We start from the raw sequence: 21,540 nt of genomic DNA, 5'->3' as shown, positions 1-21,540 counted from the left end.
AACATGAAACTATCAAATTCCGCTTTAAATATAACCACGTGCTTGGTCTCCACCGTAGTCTATGGCAGAGACTGCGGATTCAGTACTCACTGGCTAAAAAAAAAATTGCCTTATCTTTGTTCTAAAAGGTTGCCCCTCAATTTTGAGGCAGAGCCTTCTAGTTCTGGATACCTGCATCATGGAAAACATCTTCTCCATGTCCACTTTATCTAGTCTTTTCAACATTTGGTAGGATTCAATGAGATACCCTTTGCGTTCTTCTAAATTCCAATGAGTACAGGCGCAGAGCTGCCAAATGCTCATCATATGTTAACCCCTTCATTTCTAGAATCATCCTCGTGAACCTCCTCTGGACTGTCTCCAATGACAACACATTCTTTCTGAGATATGGGGCACAAAACTGTTGACAATACTCCAAGTGCGGCCTGACTAGTGTCTTATAAAGCCTCAGCATTATCTCCTTGCTTTTATATTCTATTCCTCTTGAAATAAATGGCAACGTTGCATTTGTCTGAACGCAGTGGTCAGATGAGTGGAACTTTTTTGGCATCAACACTAGGAGGTACATGTGGCTTAAATCTAATACTTCACAAGAGCCAGGTAACTCTATCCCTAATGTAAAGTATGGTGGAGGTAGCCTCATGCTATGGGGAAGCTTTTCGCAGCAGTGACTAGAAATCTGGTCAGGATTGATGGGAAGACGAATGCCGCTAAATACAGAGAGATCCTGAATAAAAACATGAGAGCCTCTGCCAGAAAGCTTAAACTCGGGAGGAAGTTCGTCTTTCAGCAGGCAACGACCTGCCAGAGCAACCGTGGAGAGACTTCAAATGAAGAAAATTGATGTCCTTGAGTAGCCCAGCCAGAGTCCTGACCTGAACCTGATTAAGTAAATCAGGCAAGATCTCAGGTTTGCTGTTTACTAGTGCCCCTTAACTAACCTGGTACAGCTTGACCAATTTTGCAAAGACGTCTGGGCAAATTTTGCTCCGTCATGTGTGCAAAGCTAATAGAGACATGTCCAGAAAGACTACTGGCTGTAATAACTGTGAGATGTCACTCAGCTAAGTACTGAGCAAAGGGGGATAAATGCTTTTGAATTGCTGACATTTCAGTTTTGTATTTTTAGTTTTTCATGCTTTACAATTTTCCTATTTTTGAGTTCTACTGTGAAAAAAGGAGCATGTGATTCACAAAAAATTTTTTCAGTTAAATGATAAAATCTCTGTTTGTATTACATATTTATGTGAACTGAGGGCTGGGGGCACGGAATACTTTCAAAAGGCGCTGTCTTTAAACATATTCCCTGATCATACAACATAGAACAATATAACCCAGTACAGGCCTTTTGGCCCACAATGTTGCCCTGATCCTTAAGTTAGAATCAGGTTTAATATCACCAGCATATATCATGCAATTTGTTAACTTTGTGGCAGCAATATATTGCAATACATGATAAATATAGAAAAAAAGAACTGAATTACTTTTAAATGTATGTGTGTGTATATATATATATATATATACACACATACACACACACATATATATAATAGTTAAATTTAAAAGAATAATGCAAAAACAGAAATAAATATTCCTGAATCACTGATTGTGTGCCTTCAGGGTTCTGTACCTTCTCCCTGACAGTACAATGAGAAGAGGGAAGAGGGAATGCCCTGGGTGGTGGAGGTCCTTAATGATAGGTGCCATCACCCTGAGGCACCACTCCTTGAAGGTGTCTTGGATACTACAGAGGCTAGAACCCATAATGGAACTGACTAAAGTTACAACTTTCTGCAACTTACTTTGATCCTGTGCAGTAGCCCCCCCTCCCCCATACCAGAAGGAGATGCAGCCAGTCAGAATGCCGTCCACAGTACATCTCCAGAAGTTTTTGAGTGTTTTAGGTGTCAAACCAAATATCCTCAAACTCCTAATAGAATACAGCCACTGTCCTGCCTTTATCACTGCATCACTATGTAACGACCAGGTTAGGTCTTCAGAGAACCAACACACAGTAACTTGAAATTGCACTCTCTCCACCTCTGATCCTTCTATGAGGATTGGTTTGTGTTCCCCGTCTTGCTGTTTCTGAAGTCCACAATCAGCTCTTTAGTCTTACTATGGTTGAGTGCAAGGTTGTTGTTATGACACCACTCAACTATATGGTATATCTCGCTCCTGTATACCTTCTTGTTACCATCTGAGATTCTGCCAACAATGGTTGTTTCATCAGCAAGTTTACTGATGAAATTTGAGCTATGCCGAGCCATACGGTAGAGCAGTGGTTTGCGCGCACATCCCTGAGGTGTGCCAGTGTTAATTGTCAGCGAGGTGGAGACGTTATTTCCAATCCACACAGATTGTGGTCTTCTGCTTAGAAAGTTAAGGATCCAGTTGAAGAGGGAGGCAGAGAGGCCCAGGTTCTGCAGCTTTTCAGTCAGGACTGTAGGAATGGGGGTGTTAAACACTGAGCTACAGTCAATAAGCAGCATCCTGACATAGGAATTTTATATTGCTCAGATGTTCCAAGACTGCATGAAGAGCCATTGAGATCGTGTCTGCTATAGACTTATTGTGGTGATAAGCAAATTACAGTGGGTCCATGTCCTTACTGAGATGAGAGTTGATCCGAGTCATGACCAACCTCTCAAAGCATTTAATGTGAATGCTACTGGCAATAGTTGTTACGGCAGCTTTTGCTGCTCTTCTTGGGCACTGGTATAATTGTTGCCCTTTTGAAGCAGGTAGGACTTCAAACCCTAGCAATGAGTGATTGAAAATGTCTTTGAATACCACTGCAGGTCGGTTGACACAAGTTTTTAGAGCATTGTCAGGAACTCCAACCTTGTGAGGGTTCACCCTCCTGAAAGACAAGAGGAGGGCCTCTGTGATAGAGATCGCAGGGTCACTGGATGCTACAGGGATCCGTATAGCTGTAGTTTTATTCTCCCTTTCAAAGCTTGCATAAAAAGCTCGTCTGGAAGTGAAGCATCACTGTCATTCATGATGTTGGGTTTTACTTTGTAGGACGTAATGACCTACAAACCCTGCCAGAGTTGATGTGCATCCGACATTGTCTCCGATCTCCTTTGGAGTTGTCTGTTGGCTCTTTGAATAGCTCTCTGCAAGTCATACCTGGTTTTCTTGTGCAGACTTGGGCTGCCAGACTTAAATGCCACAGATCTAGCCCTCAGAAGATGACATACCTCCTGGTTCATTCATGGCTTTTGGTTTGGGAATGTACAGTAAGCTTCGTAGGTACACACTCATCCACACAGGTCTGAATGAAGTCGCTGATGACTGTGGCATACTCATCCAGACTTGAAGGTGAATACAACCCCGTCCAGTACACCAATTCAAATCAGTCATGTAAGCAACCTGCGCCTCCCCATCCGTACCTTCTTGGTCCTCACTACTGGTGCTGCAGTCTTCAGTCTCTGCGTATGCTCAGGGAGTAGAAGAAGAGCCAGGTGATCAGACTTTCCAAAGAGTGGTCGTGGCATAGCATTGTAAGCACTCTTGATGGTGGTGTAACAGTGGTGCAGTGTGTTGGTTCCTCTGGTACTACAAGTGATTTGTTGATAATTATTTAGTGACTTTATCAAGCTGGCCTGGTTAAAGACCCCCCCCGCCCCCAAAATGATGGGGAAGGCATCAGGATGTGCTATTTCATGCCCGTTGATTGCATCACTCAGTTCATCCAAAGCCTGTTTGACACAGCAACCAAAATAATCACTGAAATTTGGTGTTAGTTTCAGTGAGTTCATTATGTTTTCCTCTATCATCACAATGTGTTTAATGATTATGTGAGTTTTAAAGCTCTCCTTGATTGCCAATAAATAGTAAAACAGTAATGGGTGGAAATAAATTACAAATATGCCTTCTGTATATTGCTTACAAAAGTGTTGGATTTTTGGTGTTGGTTATTGTGATTTTTGGCCGCAGTGTATAAAGAGGTTGTATAACATGTTACTGCTGGCAGTGATTTGTTCTTTATCAATCCATAAACTATTTCTTAATTTTTAACACTAATGTAGTGTTATTCTGTCATCTTCCCCCTTCCTTTTTAGTCTTGAAGAAGTGTTTCAACCTGAAGCTTGAACTGTTTATTTCCATAGATATTGCCTGACCTGCTGAGTTCCTCCAGCATTTTGTGTGTGTTTCTAATGTTGTGGATATGTGTAATCTAAGTCTGATTCAGTTTTGAAATTTATGTACATATTTAATTTATGATTGCAGTTGACTCCAGAAGATGAGTAAAAAGTGAGAAATAATTTTATTTCTTTCAGGCCCTGACTGCTCGCTTACAGCTAATGCGTCATTTTGGGAAAGGGAAGAATATGACGTTCCGATGCTTGCCCGGGCTTCCCACAAGGCTGTTGTTAGTGACAATGTCATGTGGGTTATTGGAGGTTATGTGTTCAATTACTCGGAGTACCAGATGGTTGCAGCGTAAGTAGAGCAAATCCATGCTTAGCTGGGATGAATTGCTTCGTTGATATCAAGTTAACCTGCTAAAATACTTCATCGTCGCCAAACAATTTATACTAGAGCATACAATCATCACAGCGATATTTGATTCTGCGCTTTGTGCTCCCTGGAGTACAAATCAATAGTAAATATTAAAAATTTAAATTATAAATCATAACTAGAAAATAGAAAAGGGAAAGTAAGGTAGTACTTCTGCCGTTGTTCTTCCTGCTATTGTTTTACTGAAGACGTGTCCGCTAAATTCAGTTCCTTCAATGTTATTCTGAATATTGTACTGTTCTACTGAAAGTTAGTCACACCTACAAAACTTTGCTACAACTTTTAGTCCTGCTCAATTCTCTTGCCTGTATAATTTTTTTTTTTGCAGAATAGATTTGTGTGTTTTATATTGAAGGAACCAATGTGGCTCTATCTTCTGAGGGAAATAATAAGCCTGATCTTTCTAATGTGGTTTTCCCGCCTGCTGTCCTCCATACCTTCTGTATCTTGACCAATCAACGCTCCAGGTTGAAAGTGCTTCAGATAGTAATTTAATAGGTTTGAAGTATCTCAGAGATATTAAAAGACTATTAAAATTGAAGTAAAATTTAAATGTTAAAATGCAAATAATTTAAAAAGCATAAAACAAAATGAAGATAATTCATTTTTTAAATGCTATCAATGCTTCTACTACAAAGGGGGAAGCCTCAGATGTTGTGCTAGATATCATCTGGAGCAGAGTGCAGATGATAGCTTTCCTGAATGAGTGGAAGAATCTTGGAATGATTGGGTTCACATAAACCTGGGGAATCCCTGATGCTTAAATAGTGAAACAGTTAGTCAGCACGAACTGGCCTGTTTCCTTCCAGATACTGTTCCTGGATACCATTCTTGAGCTGGCATTGCTTTCTAGTTCTAAATGGTTTGTTGGTAATGCTGTATCCTCCAGACACAGAAAGATGCTGAAATCTGGAGCAACAATCAATTTGCTGGAGGACGCAGTGAGTTCCTCCAGCAGATTGCTTGATATAACAGTAATAACATTTGCTGATTTAGTTAATGTATTGACTTGTATCTTTTAAATCAGCGGTCCCCGACCACTGGGCCATGGACCGGTACCAGGCCGCAAAGCATGTGCTACCGGGCCGCGAGAAAATGATATGATTTGGCAATATGAGTCAGCTGCACCTTTTCTCATTTCCTGTCATGCACTGTTGAGCTTGAACGCATGCGAGGTCATTACCCGCGCATCATCCGTGTCAGCGCGGGATGGAGATCAACTCCTCGAGCTTGCAAATGACGGCAGGCTGAAAAGTATGTTTGACATAACATCTCTGCCGGCATTCTGGATCAAAGTCAAGGCTAAATATCCTGAGATAGCCAGGAAAGCACTGAAAACCTTGCTTCCTTTCCAACATATCTCTGCAATGAATGCAACGAAAACTAAATTGCGGAATAGACTGGACATAAGGAACCCCCTTCGAGTACCACTGTCTCCCATCACCCCTCAATAGGACCGTCTTGTTGCAGGGAAACAAGTGTTCAACCCAGGGCTCCCAATGATTCAGCGATATTGGTGCGTTGCAATGATTTGATATGTTCATACGGGGAAAATATGTGCTGTGTGTTTAATATCCAAACGTTACTTAAATGTAATGATGCTACTGACTTATATAACCATATAACAATTACAGCACAGAAACAGGCGATCTCTGCCCTTCTAGTCTGTGCTGAATGCTACTCTCACCCAGTCCCACCGACCTGCACTCAGCCCATAACCCTCCATTCCTTTCCTGTCCATATACCTATCCAATTTTTCTTTAAATGATAATATTGAACCTGCCTCTACCACTTCTACTGGAAGTTCGTTCAACACTTCAAGCTCCCCTGTCCTCCCCTGATAATTGACTTATCACTGTATTCATGCGAGGAAAATATGCACTGTGTGTTTAATACTAAATTCATTAGATAAACCCTTTTAGAAATGAAATTGAGTGTATTAGCCACTTATCACCTATATTCCGGTCATGATTAACCCCCCCCCTCACCCCCCCCAAACAGAATCGCCAAAAACAATTTATAGAAAAAAATCGGCAGGTAAACGCATGTGCAAGTCACGCATGCACACTGGTGCCCACGCAAGGCTTCATGGTCATTGTAGTCTTTCTCGGGGTAAACACAATGTATTTGACTACTACTCTTGTCTGTTGGCAACCCTCCCCTCCCCCCCCCCCCCCCGCGGGTCGGCCTGTCTGCAAGAATGTTGTCAATATGAAACCTGTCCACAGCGTAAAAAAGGTTGGGGACCCCTGTTTTAAATAATACCTGGAATATACAAGGGACACAGAAACATAGACATAGAAAACCTACAGCACAATACAGGCCCTTTGGCCCACAATGCTGTGCCAAACATGTACTTAGTTTAGAAATTACCTTGGGTTACCCATAGTAACACTTTTCTAAACTCCACGTACCTATCCAGGAGCCTCTTAAAAGACCCTGTTGTCTGCGCCTGCACCACCATTGCTGGCAGCCTATACCACACACTCACTACTCTCTGCATAAAAAAACTTACCCCTGACATCTCCTCTCTACCTACTTCCAACCACCTTAAAACTGTGTCCTCTCGTGTTAACCATTTCAGCCCTGGGAAAAAGTCTCTGACTATCCACACGATCAATGCCTCCCATCACCTTATACACCTCTATCAGGTCACCTCTCATCCTCGGTCGCTCCAAGGAGAAAAGGCCAAGTTCACTCAACCTGTTCTCATAAGGCATGCTCCCCAATCCAGGCAACGTCCTTGTAAATCTCCTCTGCACCCTTTCTATAGTTTCTACATTCTTCCTGTAGTGAGGTGACCAGAACTGAGCACAGTACTCCCAAGTGGGGTCTGACCAGGGTCCTATATAGCTGTAACATTACCTCTTGGCTCTTAAACTCAATCCCATGATTGATGAAGGCCAATACACTGTATGCTATCTTAACCACAGAGTCAACCTGCGCAGCAGCTCTGAGTGTCCTATGGACTCGGACCCCACGATCCCTCTGATCCTCCACACTGCCAAGAGTCTTACCATTAATACTATATTCTGCCATCATATTTGACCTACCAAAATGAACCATAGAACATAGAATAGTACAGCACAGTACAGGCCCTTGGGCCCACAATGTTGTGCCGACCCTCAAACCCTGCCTCCCATATAAGCATCCACCTTAGATTCCTCCATATACCTGTCTAGTAGTCTCTTAAACTTCAGTATGTATCTGCCTCCACCACTGACTCAGGCAGTGCATTCCACGCACCAACCACTCTCTGAGTAAAAAACCTTCCTCTAATATCCCCCTTGAACTTCCCACCCCTTACCTTAAAGCCATGTCCTCTTGTATTGAGCAGTGGTGCCCTGGGGAAGAGGTGCTGGCTATCCACTCTATTTATTCCTCTTATTATCTTGTACACCTCTATCATGTCTCCTCTCATCCTCCTTCTCTCCAAAGAGTAAAGCCCTAGCTCCCTCACCTCACCTCACACTTATCTGGGATGAACTCCATCTGCCACTTCTCAGCCCAGTTTTGCATCCTATCAATGTCCTGCTGTAACCTCTGATAACTCTCCACACTATCCACAACACCCCCAACCTTTGTGTCATCAGCAAATTTACTATCCCATCTCTCCACTTCCTCATCCAGGTCATTGATAAAAATCACGAAGACAGGCGATCCCAGTACAGATCCCTGAAGCACACCACTGGTCACCAACCTTCATGCAGAATATGACCCATCTACAACCATTCTTTGCTTTCTGTGTGCAAGCCAGTTCTGGATCCACAAAGCAATGTCCCCTTGGATCCCATGCCTCCTTACTTTCTCAATAAGCCTTGCATGGGGTACCTTAGCAAATGCCTTGCTAAAATGCATCTACAGCTCTACCTTCATTAATGTGTTTAGTCACATCCTCAAAAAATTTGAGAAAACCGTGCTGACTATTCCTAATCATATTATGCCTCTCCAAATGTTCATAAATCCTGCCTCTCAGGATCTTCTCCATCAACTTACCAACCATTGAAGTAAGACTCACTGGTCTATAATTTCCTGGGTTATCTCTACTCCCTTCTTGAATAAGGAAACAACATCTGCAACCCTCCAATCCTCTGGAACCTCTCCTGTCTCCATTGATGATGCAAAGATCATTGCCAGAGGCTCAACAATCTCCTCCCTTGCTTCCCACAGTAGCCTGGGGTGTATCTCGTCCTGTCCCGGTGACTTATCCAACTTGATGCTTTCCAAAAGCTCCAGCACATGCTCTTTTTTAACGTCTATATGCTCAAGCTTTTCAGTCTGCTGTAAGTCATCCGTACAATCGCCAGGGTCCCTTTCCATAGTGAATACTGAAGCTAAGTACTCATTAGGTACCTCTGCTATCTCCTCCGGTTCCATACACACTTTTCCACTGTCACACTTGATTTGTCCTATTCTCTTGTGTCTTATCCTGTTGCTCTTCACATACTTGTTCAGCTCGCCAAGGCCTTCTCATGGCCCCTTCTGACTCTTCTAATTTCATTCTTAAATTCCTTCCTACTAGCCTTATAATTTTCTAGATCTCTGTCATTACCTAGTTTTTTGAACCCTTCGTAAGCTTTTCTTTTCTTCTTGACTAGATTTCTAGTCTTCTTGACTAGCCTTTGTATACCACGGTTCCTGTACCCTACCATCCGTTCCCTGTCTCATTGAACGTACCTGTGCAGAATGCCACGCAAATATCCCCTGAACATTTGCCACATTTCTGCCTTACATTTCCCTGAGAACATCTGTTCCCAATTTATGCTTCCAAGTTCCTGCCTGATAGCATATTTCCCCTTACTCTAATTAAACACTTCCCTAACTTGTCTGTTCCTATCTCTTTCCAATGCTATGGTAAAGGAGATAGAATTATGATCACTATCTCCAAAACGCTCTCCCACTGAGAGACCTGACACCTGACCAGGTTCATTTCCCAATACCAGATCGAGTATAGCCTCTTCTCTTGTAGGCTTATCTACATTCTCTCTCAGGAAACCTTCCTGAACACACCTAACAAACTCCACCCCATCTAAACTCCTCGCTGTAGGGAGATGCCAATCAATTTTGGGGAAATTAAAATCCCTCATCATGACAACCCTGTTATTACTGCACCATTCCGGAGTCTGTCTCCCTATCTGCTCTTTGATGTCCCTGTTATTATTGGGTGGTCTATATATATAAAAAAACATCCAGTAGAGTTCTATACCCTTTCCTGTTTCTAACTTCCACCCACAGAGATTCGGTAGACAATCCCTCCATGACTCCCTCATTTTCTTCAGCTATGACTCTATTTCTGATCAGCAGTGATACGCCCCCACCTCTTTTGCCTCCCTCCCTGTCCTTTCTGAAACATCTAAAACCTTGTACAGACAGTATTCGCTACACAGACATGCTAAAACTCCTGCTTCATTCACACGTGCTGAGCTTACCCTGATCAACATAAGTTGCTGCTTTGTCCATTTAAACCTTTTCCAGACTCTGACAGAGTGTGAGACCTCAATTGGGTGCCCCCTGCTGGACCTGAAGGAATTCTAATCATTGTGCCTTGATTTGCATTATGTAACAGGTGATGTTGTTTCACATTGAACTACCAAACAGTCGTACCTTGAAAATGCATGTTCTTATTCCTGTCTCCTTTTATTGTTCCAGGTCTTTAAGAATGTACTATCTATTGAATAAGAAAATCAGTTAGGGCTTTTAATGGTGGCAGTGCCTGCCTAAACAACACTTGTTTTTTTGTTGCCCGTAGATATGATTTAAGAGAACTGAAATGGCATAAATTGAAGAAATCTGCAGACCGAGTCATTGGGCGATATGGGCACTCTGTGGCTTTGTACAAGGTAATGCCTTTTAACCCCTGAGCACTGATGCACAGTGTTCTTTTAGCCACATAGTTCGGCTCCGGTAATTCATTTGATGCTGCATTTAACTTGCCTACAGGGTTTGCCTGTGTATTGTCTGAGTGGATGGAGAAAGGAGCTTCTTTGGCTCATTTGCTGCCTGTTAGGTGTGCATGCAAAGGTTGACTGGGTCAACAATGAGTTTGTGCCCTGCTTTTTTGAGAAGGACAAGGGGTTTAATTTACATTTTGCTTGCTTTCTGAGGAGGAGGGGGAAGTGCTCATGTGCCTCATATTCTGTGATGCAGAGGGTTGCTCACTCCATCTTTTGCAAGGTTGGGAGTGGTGAGGCTGAGGGCTCCTACCTCCTCTCAGTTCCTACCCTGTTTGCATGAAGTGCTGTCTGGTGTCTCAACTACCTGGGTTTTATTTTCTTTGAGTTGTACAGCATGGAAACAGGCCCTTCAGCCAAACTGATCCATGCGGATCAATGGCTGATGTGAGCTGGTCTTATCGGCTTCGTCCACATCACTTTAAACCTTTCCTATCCCTAAACTTGTTTTTTTAAACATTGTAATTTCACTCACCTCTACCACTTCTGGCAGTTTGTTCTGTATTTACACCATCCTCAACGAGGAAATACTTGTCCCTCATTTCCCCATTAAATCTGTCTCCTCTCACTTTAAACCTGTGGCCTTGAGTTTAGATGCCCCTACCTCATAAAAAGACTGAATATCTACCCTATCTATTCCCATCATGACTTTATAAATATCCCCCTTCAGCCTCCTTCTTATGAAGTGATTGTTTATGTTCTGCCTGATACCCTGCACCATTTTCTTTGAAAGTAAGGGGACTTGGCTACATTCAGAATCATGAGAGATTCTGCATATGCTAGAAATCCGGAGCAACGCACATAAAATGCTGGAGGAGCTCAGCAGGCCAAGCATCATCTATGGAAATGAATGAACAGCCAATGTTTCAGGCTGAGGCCATACATCAGGCAGGACCCTTTGTTCATTTCCATAGGTGCTGACTGTCCTGCTGAGTTCCTCCAGCACTTTGTGTGTGTTGCTTTTGTTGCAGCCAGGCTGTTTTGGGAATGCAGAAGAGGTGTCCATAAGACCATAAGATATAGGAACAGAATTAGGCCATCTGGCCCATTGAGTCTGCTCCGCCATTCAGTCACGGCTGATCATTTTTTTTCTCCTCAACCCCAGTTCCCGACCTTCTCCCTGTAACCTTTGATGCCATGATCAATCTAGAACCTTATCAATCTCTGCCTTAAATACACCCAATGACCTGGCCTCCACAGCTGCATGTGGAACAAATTCCACAAATTCACAACCCTTTAGCTAAAGGGATTACTCTGCATCTCTGTTTTGAAAGGTACCCCTCTATCCGGAGGCTGTGCCCTCTTGTCCTAGACTCTCCCACCATGGGAAACATCCTTTCCACATCTACTCTGTCTAGGCCTTTCAACTTTCAAAAGGTTTCAGTTAGATTCTCCCTCATCCTTCTGAATTCCAACGAGAGTCAGAAACATTCTGCCTTTTTACATGTCATTGATGGACAAATGCGTAAGTCTTGTAGGGCAGCCTAATCCTCCAAAACACCTGAACGTTTAGAGGATGACCAAGACATATGTGGTTCTTGCCTGCCTGTTCCCAATGGTTTGCTAAGCCCTCCTATTCCTAGAAAGTAATGTAGAAAAATTATTTTTACTGCCGTTTTGATTTTCTTTGGTATTTTATTCGCATGATGCAGTCAACGTGGTTTCATTTTAAAGAACGGAAAGTCCTATGTTTAATTACCAAACTGCATTGCATTAACTTTTAAGAGTATGACTATTTTAAATGTATGTGCCTAAACATAACCAATCCTCATCTTCAATTTTGAATTTCTAGGATAAAATTTACATGTATGGAGGTAAAATTGATTCAACAGGAAATATCACGAACCAGCTGTGGGTGTTTCACATTCACAATCAGTCATGGATGCAACTGAGTCCGAAGGCAAAGCAGCAATATGCAGTGGTGGGCCACTCTGCACATATAGTAATGTTGAAAGATGGTAGTATTGTGATGTTGGTCATCTTCGGCTACTGTCCACTGTATGGATATGTCAGCAAGATACAAGCATATAATCTTGGTGAGTATTGGCAAGAAGGGAATAGTTTTTATTCTCGTTCAGGTAGCTGAAAATGGTCTGATAACGTGCTTTGAATTATCCTGTCCATAATCTTTGTGACTAATTAGTAGTTTGGTTATTTGAATGAAATTATATTTCTGCTATTATCATCTTCTGTTAGCTAAATACAGCAGAATGTTTCATCTGGCAGAGGCAATCGTCAATGCAGGTGAACTCAGGTTTATGAATACCAATTACTATGAGATTTTATACAGCAATTTATGTTTGATAATAACTGTTTTGCATTTGTTGGGAAGGAATGTAAATATTGTCAGATTGATGATCTAGTTTTCCAGTTTAGCAGAATGCCATTTGAACCTTGCTTCTCTAAAGTAAATGGTAGAATATCCTCACCAACTTAATCACAGTTAATCTCATAAAGATTATAAAGGTCTTTATGCATAATAGTGTAGCGGTTAACACAATGCTATTACAATTTTGGACGTTTGAGTTCAGAGTTCATTTCTCCTTGTGAATGTGTGGGTTTCCTCTGGGTGCTCTGGTTTCCTCCCACATTCCAAAGATGTACTAGTTAGTAGAATAATAGGTATTGTAAATTGTCCTGTGATTTGCCAGGGTTAACTAGGTGGGTTGCATGGCGGTGTGGCTCGCTGGGCCGGAAGGGCAGTTCCATTTTGTATATATAAACAACTAAATCTATCCTGTGCCCAACATATTAGTATAATTACTCAGAAGGGAAGTCAATGGTTATATTTCATTAGGTATTTGAAAAGATTTCATGTGTCACCAAAGACACCAGAAATTTTCAATAGATGTACCATGGAGAGCATTCTAACTGGTTGCATCACCATCTGATGTTCAGGGGCCACTGCACAGTTCAGAAAAAGCTGCAGATGGTTGTGGACTAAGCCGGCTTCATCATGGGCACTGGCCTCCCCAGCATCAAGGACATCTGCAATTGACAATGCTTCAGAAAGGTGGCATCTGTCGTTAAGAATTCCCATCACCCAGGCAGGACGTGCCCTCTTCTCAGTGTTACCATCAAGGAGGAGGTATGAGAGGATGAAGACACACATTCAACGTTTTAGTAACAGGTTCTACCTTTCCTCCACCATCAGATTTCTGAATGGACATTGAACCAACCTATGAACTCTACTTCATAATTTCTTTGCTCTCTTTTTGCAATATATATATAATACTACATCTTCTAATTTGAAGATTTTTAATGTTTTGCACTGTAGTGCTGTTGCAAAACAATGCTAACAACATATCACACAAAATGCTGGTGGAACGCAGCAGGCCAAGCAGTATCTATAGGAAGAAGTACAGTTGGCGTTTTGGGCTGAGACTGTTCGTCAGGACTAACTGAAAGAAGAGATAGTAAGAGATTTGAAAGGAGGAGGGGGAGACTCGAAATGATAGGAGAAGACAGGAGGGGGAGGGATGAAGCTAAGAGCTGGAAAGTTGATTGGCAAAAGGGATATGAAAGGATCATGGGACAGGAGGCCGACGGAGAAAGAAAGGGGGAGGGGAGTAGCAGAGGAAGATGGAGAACAGACAAGGAGTTATTGTGAGAGGGACAGAGAGAGAAAAAAGGGGAAAAAATAATAAATAAATAAGGGATGGGGTCCCATTCCCATTCTGATATGTCTATCCATGGCCTTCTGTACTGTCAAAATGAAACCACACTCAGGTTGGAGGAACAACACCTTATATTCTGTTTGAGTAGCCTCCAACTTGATGGCATGAACATTGACTTCTTTAACTTCCGTTAATGCCCCTCCCCTTCTTACCCCATTCCTTATGTCTGTCTGTCTGTATTTATTTATTTATTTATTATTTTTCTTTTTCTCTCTCTCTCCCTCTCACAATAACTCCTTGCCTGCTCTCCATCTTCCTCTGGTGCTCCCCTCCCCCTTTCTTTCTCCCTTGGCCTCCGGTCCCATGATCCTCTCCCTTCTCCAGCCTTGTATCCCTTTTGCCAATCAACCTACCAGCTCTTAGCTTCATCCCTCCCTCTTCTGTCTTCTCCTATCATTTCGGATATCCCCCTCCCCCTCCCACTTTCAAATCTCTTACTATCTCTTCTTTTAGTTAGTCCTGACGAAGGGTCTCAGCCCAAAACGTTGATTGTACTTCTTCCTGTGGATGCTGCCTGGTCTGCTGCGTTCCACCAGCATTTTGTGTGTGTTGCTTGAATTTCCAGCATCTGCAGATTTCCCAACAACAGTTTGCGCTAACAACATATACTGTACCAGTCGTGGTAAACCTACCTCTGATTTTGATTCAGAAGAGGCCATTGGTTTGTTGATTTTTTTTTTAAATATCTAGAAATCGATCAGTCTCTTTTGTAATAATTCCATGACCAGGTCTCAACAATTTTCTGTGCAAGAGAATTCTGCTCATGCTGCACTCTTTGAGTAGCCGTATCAAACTTCAGTTGGGCCATATTTTATACTTTATACTTTATTGTCGCCAAACAATTGATACTAGAACATACAATCATCACAGCGATATTTGATTCTGCGCTTCCCACTCCCTGGATTACAAATATTAAATATTAAAAATATTAAAAATAGTACAAATTAGTAAATATTAAAAATTTATATTATAAATCATAAATAGAAAATAGAAAAATGGAAAGTAAGGTAGTGCAAAAAAACTCCGGATATTTGGAGGGTACGGCCCAGATCCGAGTCAGGATCCGTTCAGCAGTCTTATCACAGTTGGAAAGAAGCTGTTCCCAAATCTGGCCGTATGAGTCTTCAAGCTCCTGATCCTTCTCCTGGAGGGAAGAGGAACGAAAAGTGTGTTGGCTGGGTGGGTCGTTGTCTTGATTATCCTGGCAGCACTGCTCCGACAGCGTGCGGTGTAAAGTGAGTCCACGGACGGAAGATCGGTTTGTGTGATGTACTGCGCCGTGTTCACGATCTTCTGCAGCTTCTTTCGGTCTTGGACAGGACAACTTCCATACCAGGTTGTGATGCACCCTAGAAGAATTTGGAGTATGGTGTACCGTGTTGGTCACTGCAGTACAGGAACTATGTGGAGTTCTTGGGTACCTGATTTCTGGCTTCCGCCAGAGTGAATTTCTGTTACTTGAACAGCTGTAATGCGAACGTTAATAGTGCCATTTGGTTTTGGTAACCATTTAGAAAAGATTACAGTGTTGTGCAGACTTAACCTTGGCTGGTTTGGCTCCACCCAATTGGACTCGGAGCCAATTTATAGGTAATAGGTATCAGGAGGGACAGCAGACAGAAGCCATTATGTTTGTGTCGTATGATTGCATATGCTGCTAGGCTGTTTGACCATTATTCCTTTGTTCAACTGCATCTTTTGCTCAGTCAGATTCAGCTAGATAGTGACATTTAGAGTGGATTTTTTTATTTTCTGTGTAAAATGGAGGAATGCTGTGTCTTGAGTCGTTATTGAATCAGTTTTTTCTGAAGCCTGCAGAGAGTGAACGCGAGGAAAGGTACCTCATGAAGAAACTCATAGCTGAAAAAAATTGGCCTGCTGCTGTGCTCTCCGATCCCTTGAATTGTCCAAAGCCAGCAACTGAACACTGACATCCTTGGCCTTTCGATGTACACCAAGTGCTAAATTGATACAGTTCTTACCAATACCTTGTTCATTTGAAATTACTATGTTTCCCTAGCCATCACTGATGAAATTTTGTCTAACTAATTTGTATTGAGCTGGTCTGTGAGCATGATTCCATTTGTGAATGTGAAACATTTGACATTCACACAATTTTCGTGGGTCTGTGAGAAGGCAGGAGAAAGGGCATTTAGTGAGAGGATGTTTCTTATGGTAAGAGAGTCTAAGACCAGAGGCATAGCCTCAGAATAGACTGGTGCCCTTTTACAATGGAGATAAGGAGGAATTTCTTTAGCCAGAGGGTGCTTCTGTGGAATCTGTTGCCACAGGCAGCTGTGGAGACCAAGTCTTTAGGTATATTTAAGGCAGAGGTTGATAGATTCTTTAATAGTCAGAGTGTGAAGGGATAAGGGGAGAAGGCAGGAGATTGCGGCTGAGAAGGAAAATGGATCAGCCGTGACGAAATGGTGGAGCAGATTCGATGGGCCAGATGGCCTAATTCTTCTCTTATATCTTATAGACTTCATCTTGTTGCAGCTTTAAGTAGAAGAGATGTAAATGAATTAGCTTGTGTTGTAAAACTGATCCCTTTCTTTTGAATAGGTAAAAATACATGGAATATACTGCAAACCAACGGGGCCTTGGTTCAAGGAGGCTATGGTCACAGCAGTGTTTATGACTATAAGACACGAGCTATTTACATACATGGAGGATATAAAGCTGTCAGTGCAAATAAATACGGCCTCAGGGATGACCTATACAAGTATGATGTGGATAAATGCAGTTGGTAGGTGTTTTCCAGGAACTTTTTACATTGTAGACAAAAATTAATATTTTTACCCCGATTTTGACTGAAGAACATTTATTTTACATCCAATATTATTACATTTTTCTCCTGAAGGCAAACACTTTTGCATTTAAAATCATATAAAAAAATGAGTAAACTTTATGGCTTCTTGATAAATGGGTAGAAAAATGACATATAAGAGGGGCAAATTGTATGAGTTTTTTCCTAACCCAATCAGCATCAGTTTATAATGTGTAAAGTGAGGTTGAACTTATTTTGGAAGGTATATGATGACATGCCACAGTTAATGAAACAGTTGCAGCAACTAAAAAATGAACTGTAGCTTGAGAAAAGGGGACTGAAAGCATAGGATAGGAATAAGTCAATGCTTAGAATTGATAGTTTTCTTCAAATTTCGAATCCGGGTTTATTTAACAAGACTGAATTTACTCTCATCCTCAGTTGTCATGTGAATGTGATTAGGGAACTATTATCTTTGTGGGATGATATATATGCAAGAGCAGTGAGCAATTTTGAGGGTACTGTTCCCTATTTGGAAAGCAGGTGGAAAACAAGTGTTTGATTAATTTTAGGAACTTCCTGGGGATGTTCTAATGTTCAAAGATACATTCATTTGAGAAAGAAGCTCCCAGAAACATCAATGTTTGCTCTTTAGAAGTATTTAGATTTTTGCACGTTTAAGTTTGAATCTCATTGAAACCAATCCGATATTGAAAGGTCTAGATAGAGTGGACTTGGAGAGGGTGTTTCCAATAGTGGGGCAATCTAGGACCAGAGGGTACAGTCTCAGAATAGAAGTACGTTCCATTAGGACAGAGATCAAGAGGAATTTCTTTTGCCAGTGGGTGGGTGGTGAATCTGTCATTGGGTATATTTAAAGCAGAGGTTGATACGTTCTTGATTAGTAAGGGTATCAAAGATTTACATGGAGAAGGCAGGAAAATGGGGTTGAGAAGAATAATAAATCATTCATGATGGAATGGCGGAGCAGATTCGATGGGCCAAGTAGCCTATTTGTGCTCTTATGTCTTATGGTCTTATTTAAGATTTTAAAAAATTGAGTAAACGAAATGGTTTTCTATATTTTTAAAGGGTAATTTTGAAGGACAGAGGCTTCTTCCGTTATCTTCACACAGCCATTATTATAAGTGGGACGATGTTGGTATTTGGTGGTAACACTCACAATGACACTTCAATGAGCCACGGGGCTAAATGCTTCTCTTCAGACTTCATGGCTTATGATTTGGGTAAGTTGCCGTTAACTTGTTTCATATTATGGGAACATTGATGCAAGAACACACTTTTTAAAACATGTACATATGGAGATGGGCTATCTTTGTGTCGCAAAAATCGCATTGGACTATGTTTCCTATTGTGTCCTTCATGTGTGCTCCAGTTTCATAGAACATAGAACATTATAGCACCATTCGGCCTATGATGTTGTGCCTACCTTTTAACCTACTCTAAGCTCAAACTAATCTTACTACAGAGTCCTCCATTTTTCTATCACCCATTACCTATCAAAGAATTTCTTGTTAACTTTCTCACACCACAAAATTTTCTAGAAAGGATAAAAAAGTTCTTGGGTGAAGAAACTAGACATGGTTTACTGTGTGCATTGCCTATTTGTGTTTATCATTTCCCCTATGCTGGTGAGACCTGTCTGAAACTAGCTGACAGAATACATTTAGGATCAAACCTTAGTTCTGCTTTGTGAACTGATCATCCCGTTTCCTTTATGAAATGTACCGTTGTGTATGGTTAGTTTTACCTATTCAAAATATTTGTTTATCCATTGTGGGTGCTGATTTCACTAAACAGTGAAATGCTTGAATTCTCTTCTTCCTAAGCCGTAAAGTCATCAGGTTTTCCATGCAGTGAATAGTAGAACGTTCAATACTGTCATTTTTTATATGTCTAAGCTGTTATTTTGCTTGCCAATTGTGGAGTTAAATGTAAAAAATTGTTTAGAAATATAAATATCAGACTTTTTACATGTTCAGACATTTTGGAACTTGGATAACATTGGATGAATCAAATAATGAGAAGCATTTGTGCATTGATTTCATGCTAAGTATTAGAACTAACTCAGCAATTTTTGCAATTTAAATGTCTTTTACTAATTCATTCTTAAATCCAGGAGTTGCTAATTCCTTCCCTGTAAAGTCATGAGAGTGTGTCCTTTACCTCTGTGCTACTTTTCATTGAACCAGCACTGCTACTGCTTTCTCGACCCTGGACCATTTGAGGAAAATGGAGTTTGGTTTTAATATTACATCCTAAGGACAACATTTGAGAAATTTATTTATTCTAAATGTGTACTTCAGTTTAATCACTTGGAGCCTTGCATTAAAGTGAGATTAGAGGAAATGTTTCCTTATTGATTGGCACCCATAGTTGACTGTTGCTTGATATTGTTTGTGGTTCAGACGAAGCTCAGGGCAAGAAGAGAACAATCGAAATCAAAGTGTACAAAAGTACCTAAAGGGTCCGTTACGAATATTTGAGCTAAAATGAAAATTATACAGCACAATTTTTCATGTATTCAATTTTTGTTGCTGCAACTTTAAACCTCACACCTCAAACATATATATTAGTGTTTATTCACCTACCTTCTATTTTCATGGGCAGCATAAGCCATGTGAATGGCGAGATCAGGTCTCAAAGGGAATTGAGAGTTATTTGTACATGGAATTGGAAGTGTGAACTGTCTTGGTTCTTCATGTGTCCTACATTGTTTGGCAATAGTTTGGTTGCTTTTTTAAAAATTAAGTGCAATCGTGAACAATAGCCAGATTAGAAATGCTGATCAAGTCAATTAGTTCCCAGAGAGAACTCTGATAGGCCAATCAGATGGCTCACTGCTGCTCAGCGATAGAACAGAAAACAGGGACAAGGGTCGCTAGCCCCTGTACCCCAGAAACACACCTGAGCGGTGTGGCAGAGGTATGTGCTATGCACGACCTGATCTGAAAGCATCATGTTGACTCATAACAGATCGTGTTCACGGTGGAACAGTTTAGTCAAGGATGGGGTGAACAGCACAGATGGACAAATTATACCACCACTACCCCTTGCTTCTCACTCAGAAGTTTAAGGGTTCAGGCTCCACTGCATAGATTTGATGACATCTTGGTGAATTACTAAAGGTGTGGTTAACTGTCAGGGATTGCAACCTTTGTGACTGGTGAATATGAGAAATAGATCTTGAATGCTGCTGAAAGTCTCGGGCATGTGTTCCCTCCTCAGTAATACATTGTTGTGCCCGCTTTATTAGGTACCTCCTGTAGAATATGTTCATAGTTCTTGCCGCTGTTGCCCATCCACTTCAAGGTTCTGTGCCCCACTGTAGCAAAATGTGGTCATTTCAGAATCAGAACCATATTCAGGTTTAACCATCATCCGCATATTTGTGAAATTTGTTAACTCAGTAGCAGCAGCAGTACAATGCAATACATGATAATATAGAAAAAAAGTAAATCAATTACAGTAAATATGTTAATGTATATTAAATAGTTAAATTAAAAATGGTGTTAAAACAGAAATAATATTAAAAAAGGAGGTAGCGTTACATACACAAAATGCTGGAGGAACTCAGTCGATCAGGCAGCATCTATGGAAAAGAGTACAGTTGACATTTTGGACTGAGACCCTTCAGCAGGACTAGAGAAAGAAAGATGAGGAGCAGAGTTAAAAGGTGGGGGGAGAGGAAGGAGAAACACAAGTTGATAGGTGAAACTGGGAGGGGGAGGGGTGAAGTAAAGAGCTGAGAAGTTGTTGGGGAAAGAGATACAGAGTTGGAGAAGGGGGCAGTCTGATCGGAGAGGACAGAAAGCCATGGAGGAATGAAAAGGGGGTGGAGCACCAGAGGGAGGCGATGGGTAAATTCCAGGAGATCAGCAGTTTCTGAGATACTCAAGCAGCTTGTCTGGCACCAACAATCATTCCATAGTCAAAGTCACTTCGATCACATTTTTTCCCCATTCTGATGTTTGGTCTGAACAACAACTGAACCTCTTGACCATGTCCACATGCTTTTATGCATTGAGTTTTGCCACACGATTGGCTAATTAGATATTTGTATTACTGAGCAGGTGTACAAGTGTACGTAATAAAGTGGCCAGGGAGTGTACACGATTTCACAGTTGTTGTCGGTCTATACAATCTAAGTTGTATTTAGTTATTTAGAGATACAGCAGGGTAACAGCCATTTCAGCTCAGTGAGCCTTCGCCCCCTAGTTACACCCATGTGACCAATTAACTTACTAACCTGTATGTCTTTGGAATTGAATTGTTTTGATTACATTCTTTATTGCATCCATCTGTAAAAATGTTCCACATGTGTAATCACATGCAGGAAAAATGCTTAAAAATGTGCGAAGTACTTTATGATGTTTTCATTTGAGAAGCTGTTATCAAGTTATATCTTTCCTTGAAATGAAGAAGCACAGTACAGGCAGTATTGTAATAGCCCCAGTAAATAGAATCCACTTATGCAATAGGTCCGCCTTATATTTTGAGCCGAAGCAATGATTCATTGTGTAATTTACAAAAAGTAGAAAATGCTGTAGATCTGCAGATCATTCAATGTCCGAAACAACAGGCTTAATTT

The 21,540-nt window shown here is 41.3% G+C and overlaps 1 protein-coding gene across 3 annotated transcripts in view; it reads left to right on the top strand.

Moving 5' to 3' along the window:
- The window catches only part of atrn (attractin), a 415,178-nt gene that overhangs the window by 142,734 nt on the left and 250,904 nt on the right, over window positions 1–21,540 (top strand). For all 3 annotated transcript variants that reach the window (XM_063047121.1, XM_063047122.1, XM_063047124.1), the window contains exons 6-10: window positions 4,290–4,452; window positions 10,280–10,370; window positions 12,274–12,517; window positions 16,724–16,907; window positions 18,021–18,175. In XM_063047121.1, coding sequence (XP_062903191.1) covers window positions 4,290–4,452; window positions 10,280–10,370; window positions 12,274–12,517; window positions 16,724–16,907; window positions 18,021–18,175 — 837 coding nt within the window. The remainder of the gene's footprint in view (window positions 1–4,289; window positions 4,453–10,279; window positions 10,371–12,273; window positions 12,518–16,723; window positions 16,908–18,020; window positions 18,176–21,540) is intronic.

The sequence above is a fragment of the Mobula hypostoma genome, chromosome 4 (genome assembly GCF_963921235.1).
Source record: "Mobula hypostoma chromosome 4, sMobHyp1.1, whole genome shotgun sequence".
NCBI classification, from domain to species: Eukaryota; Metazoa; Chordata; class Chondrichthyes; order Myliobatiformes; family Myliobatidae; genus Mobula; species Mobula hypostoma.
Note: the sequence above shows the minus strand (reverse complement) of the source record. Positions and strands in the feature narration are given on the sequence as shown.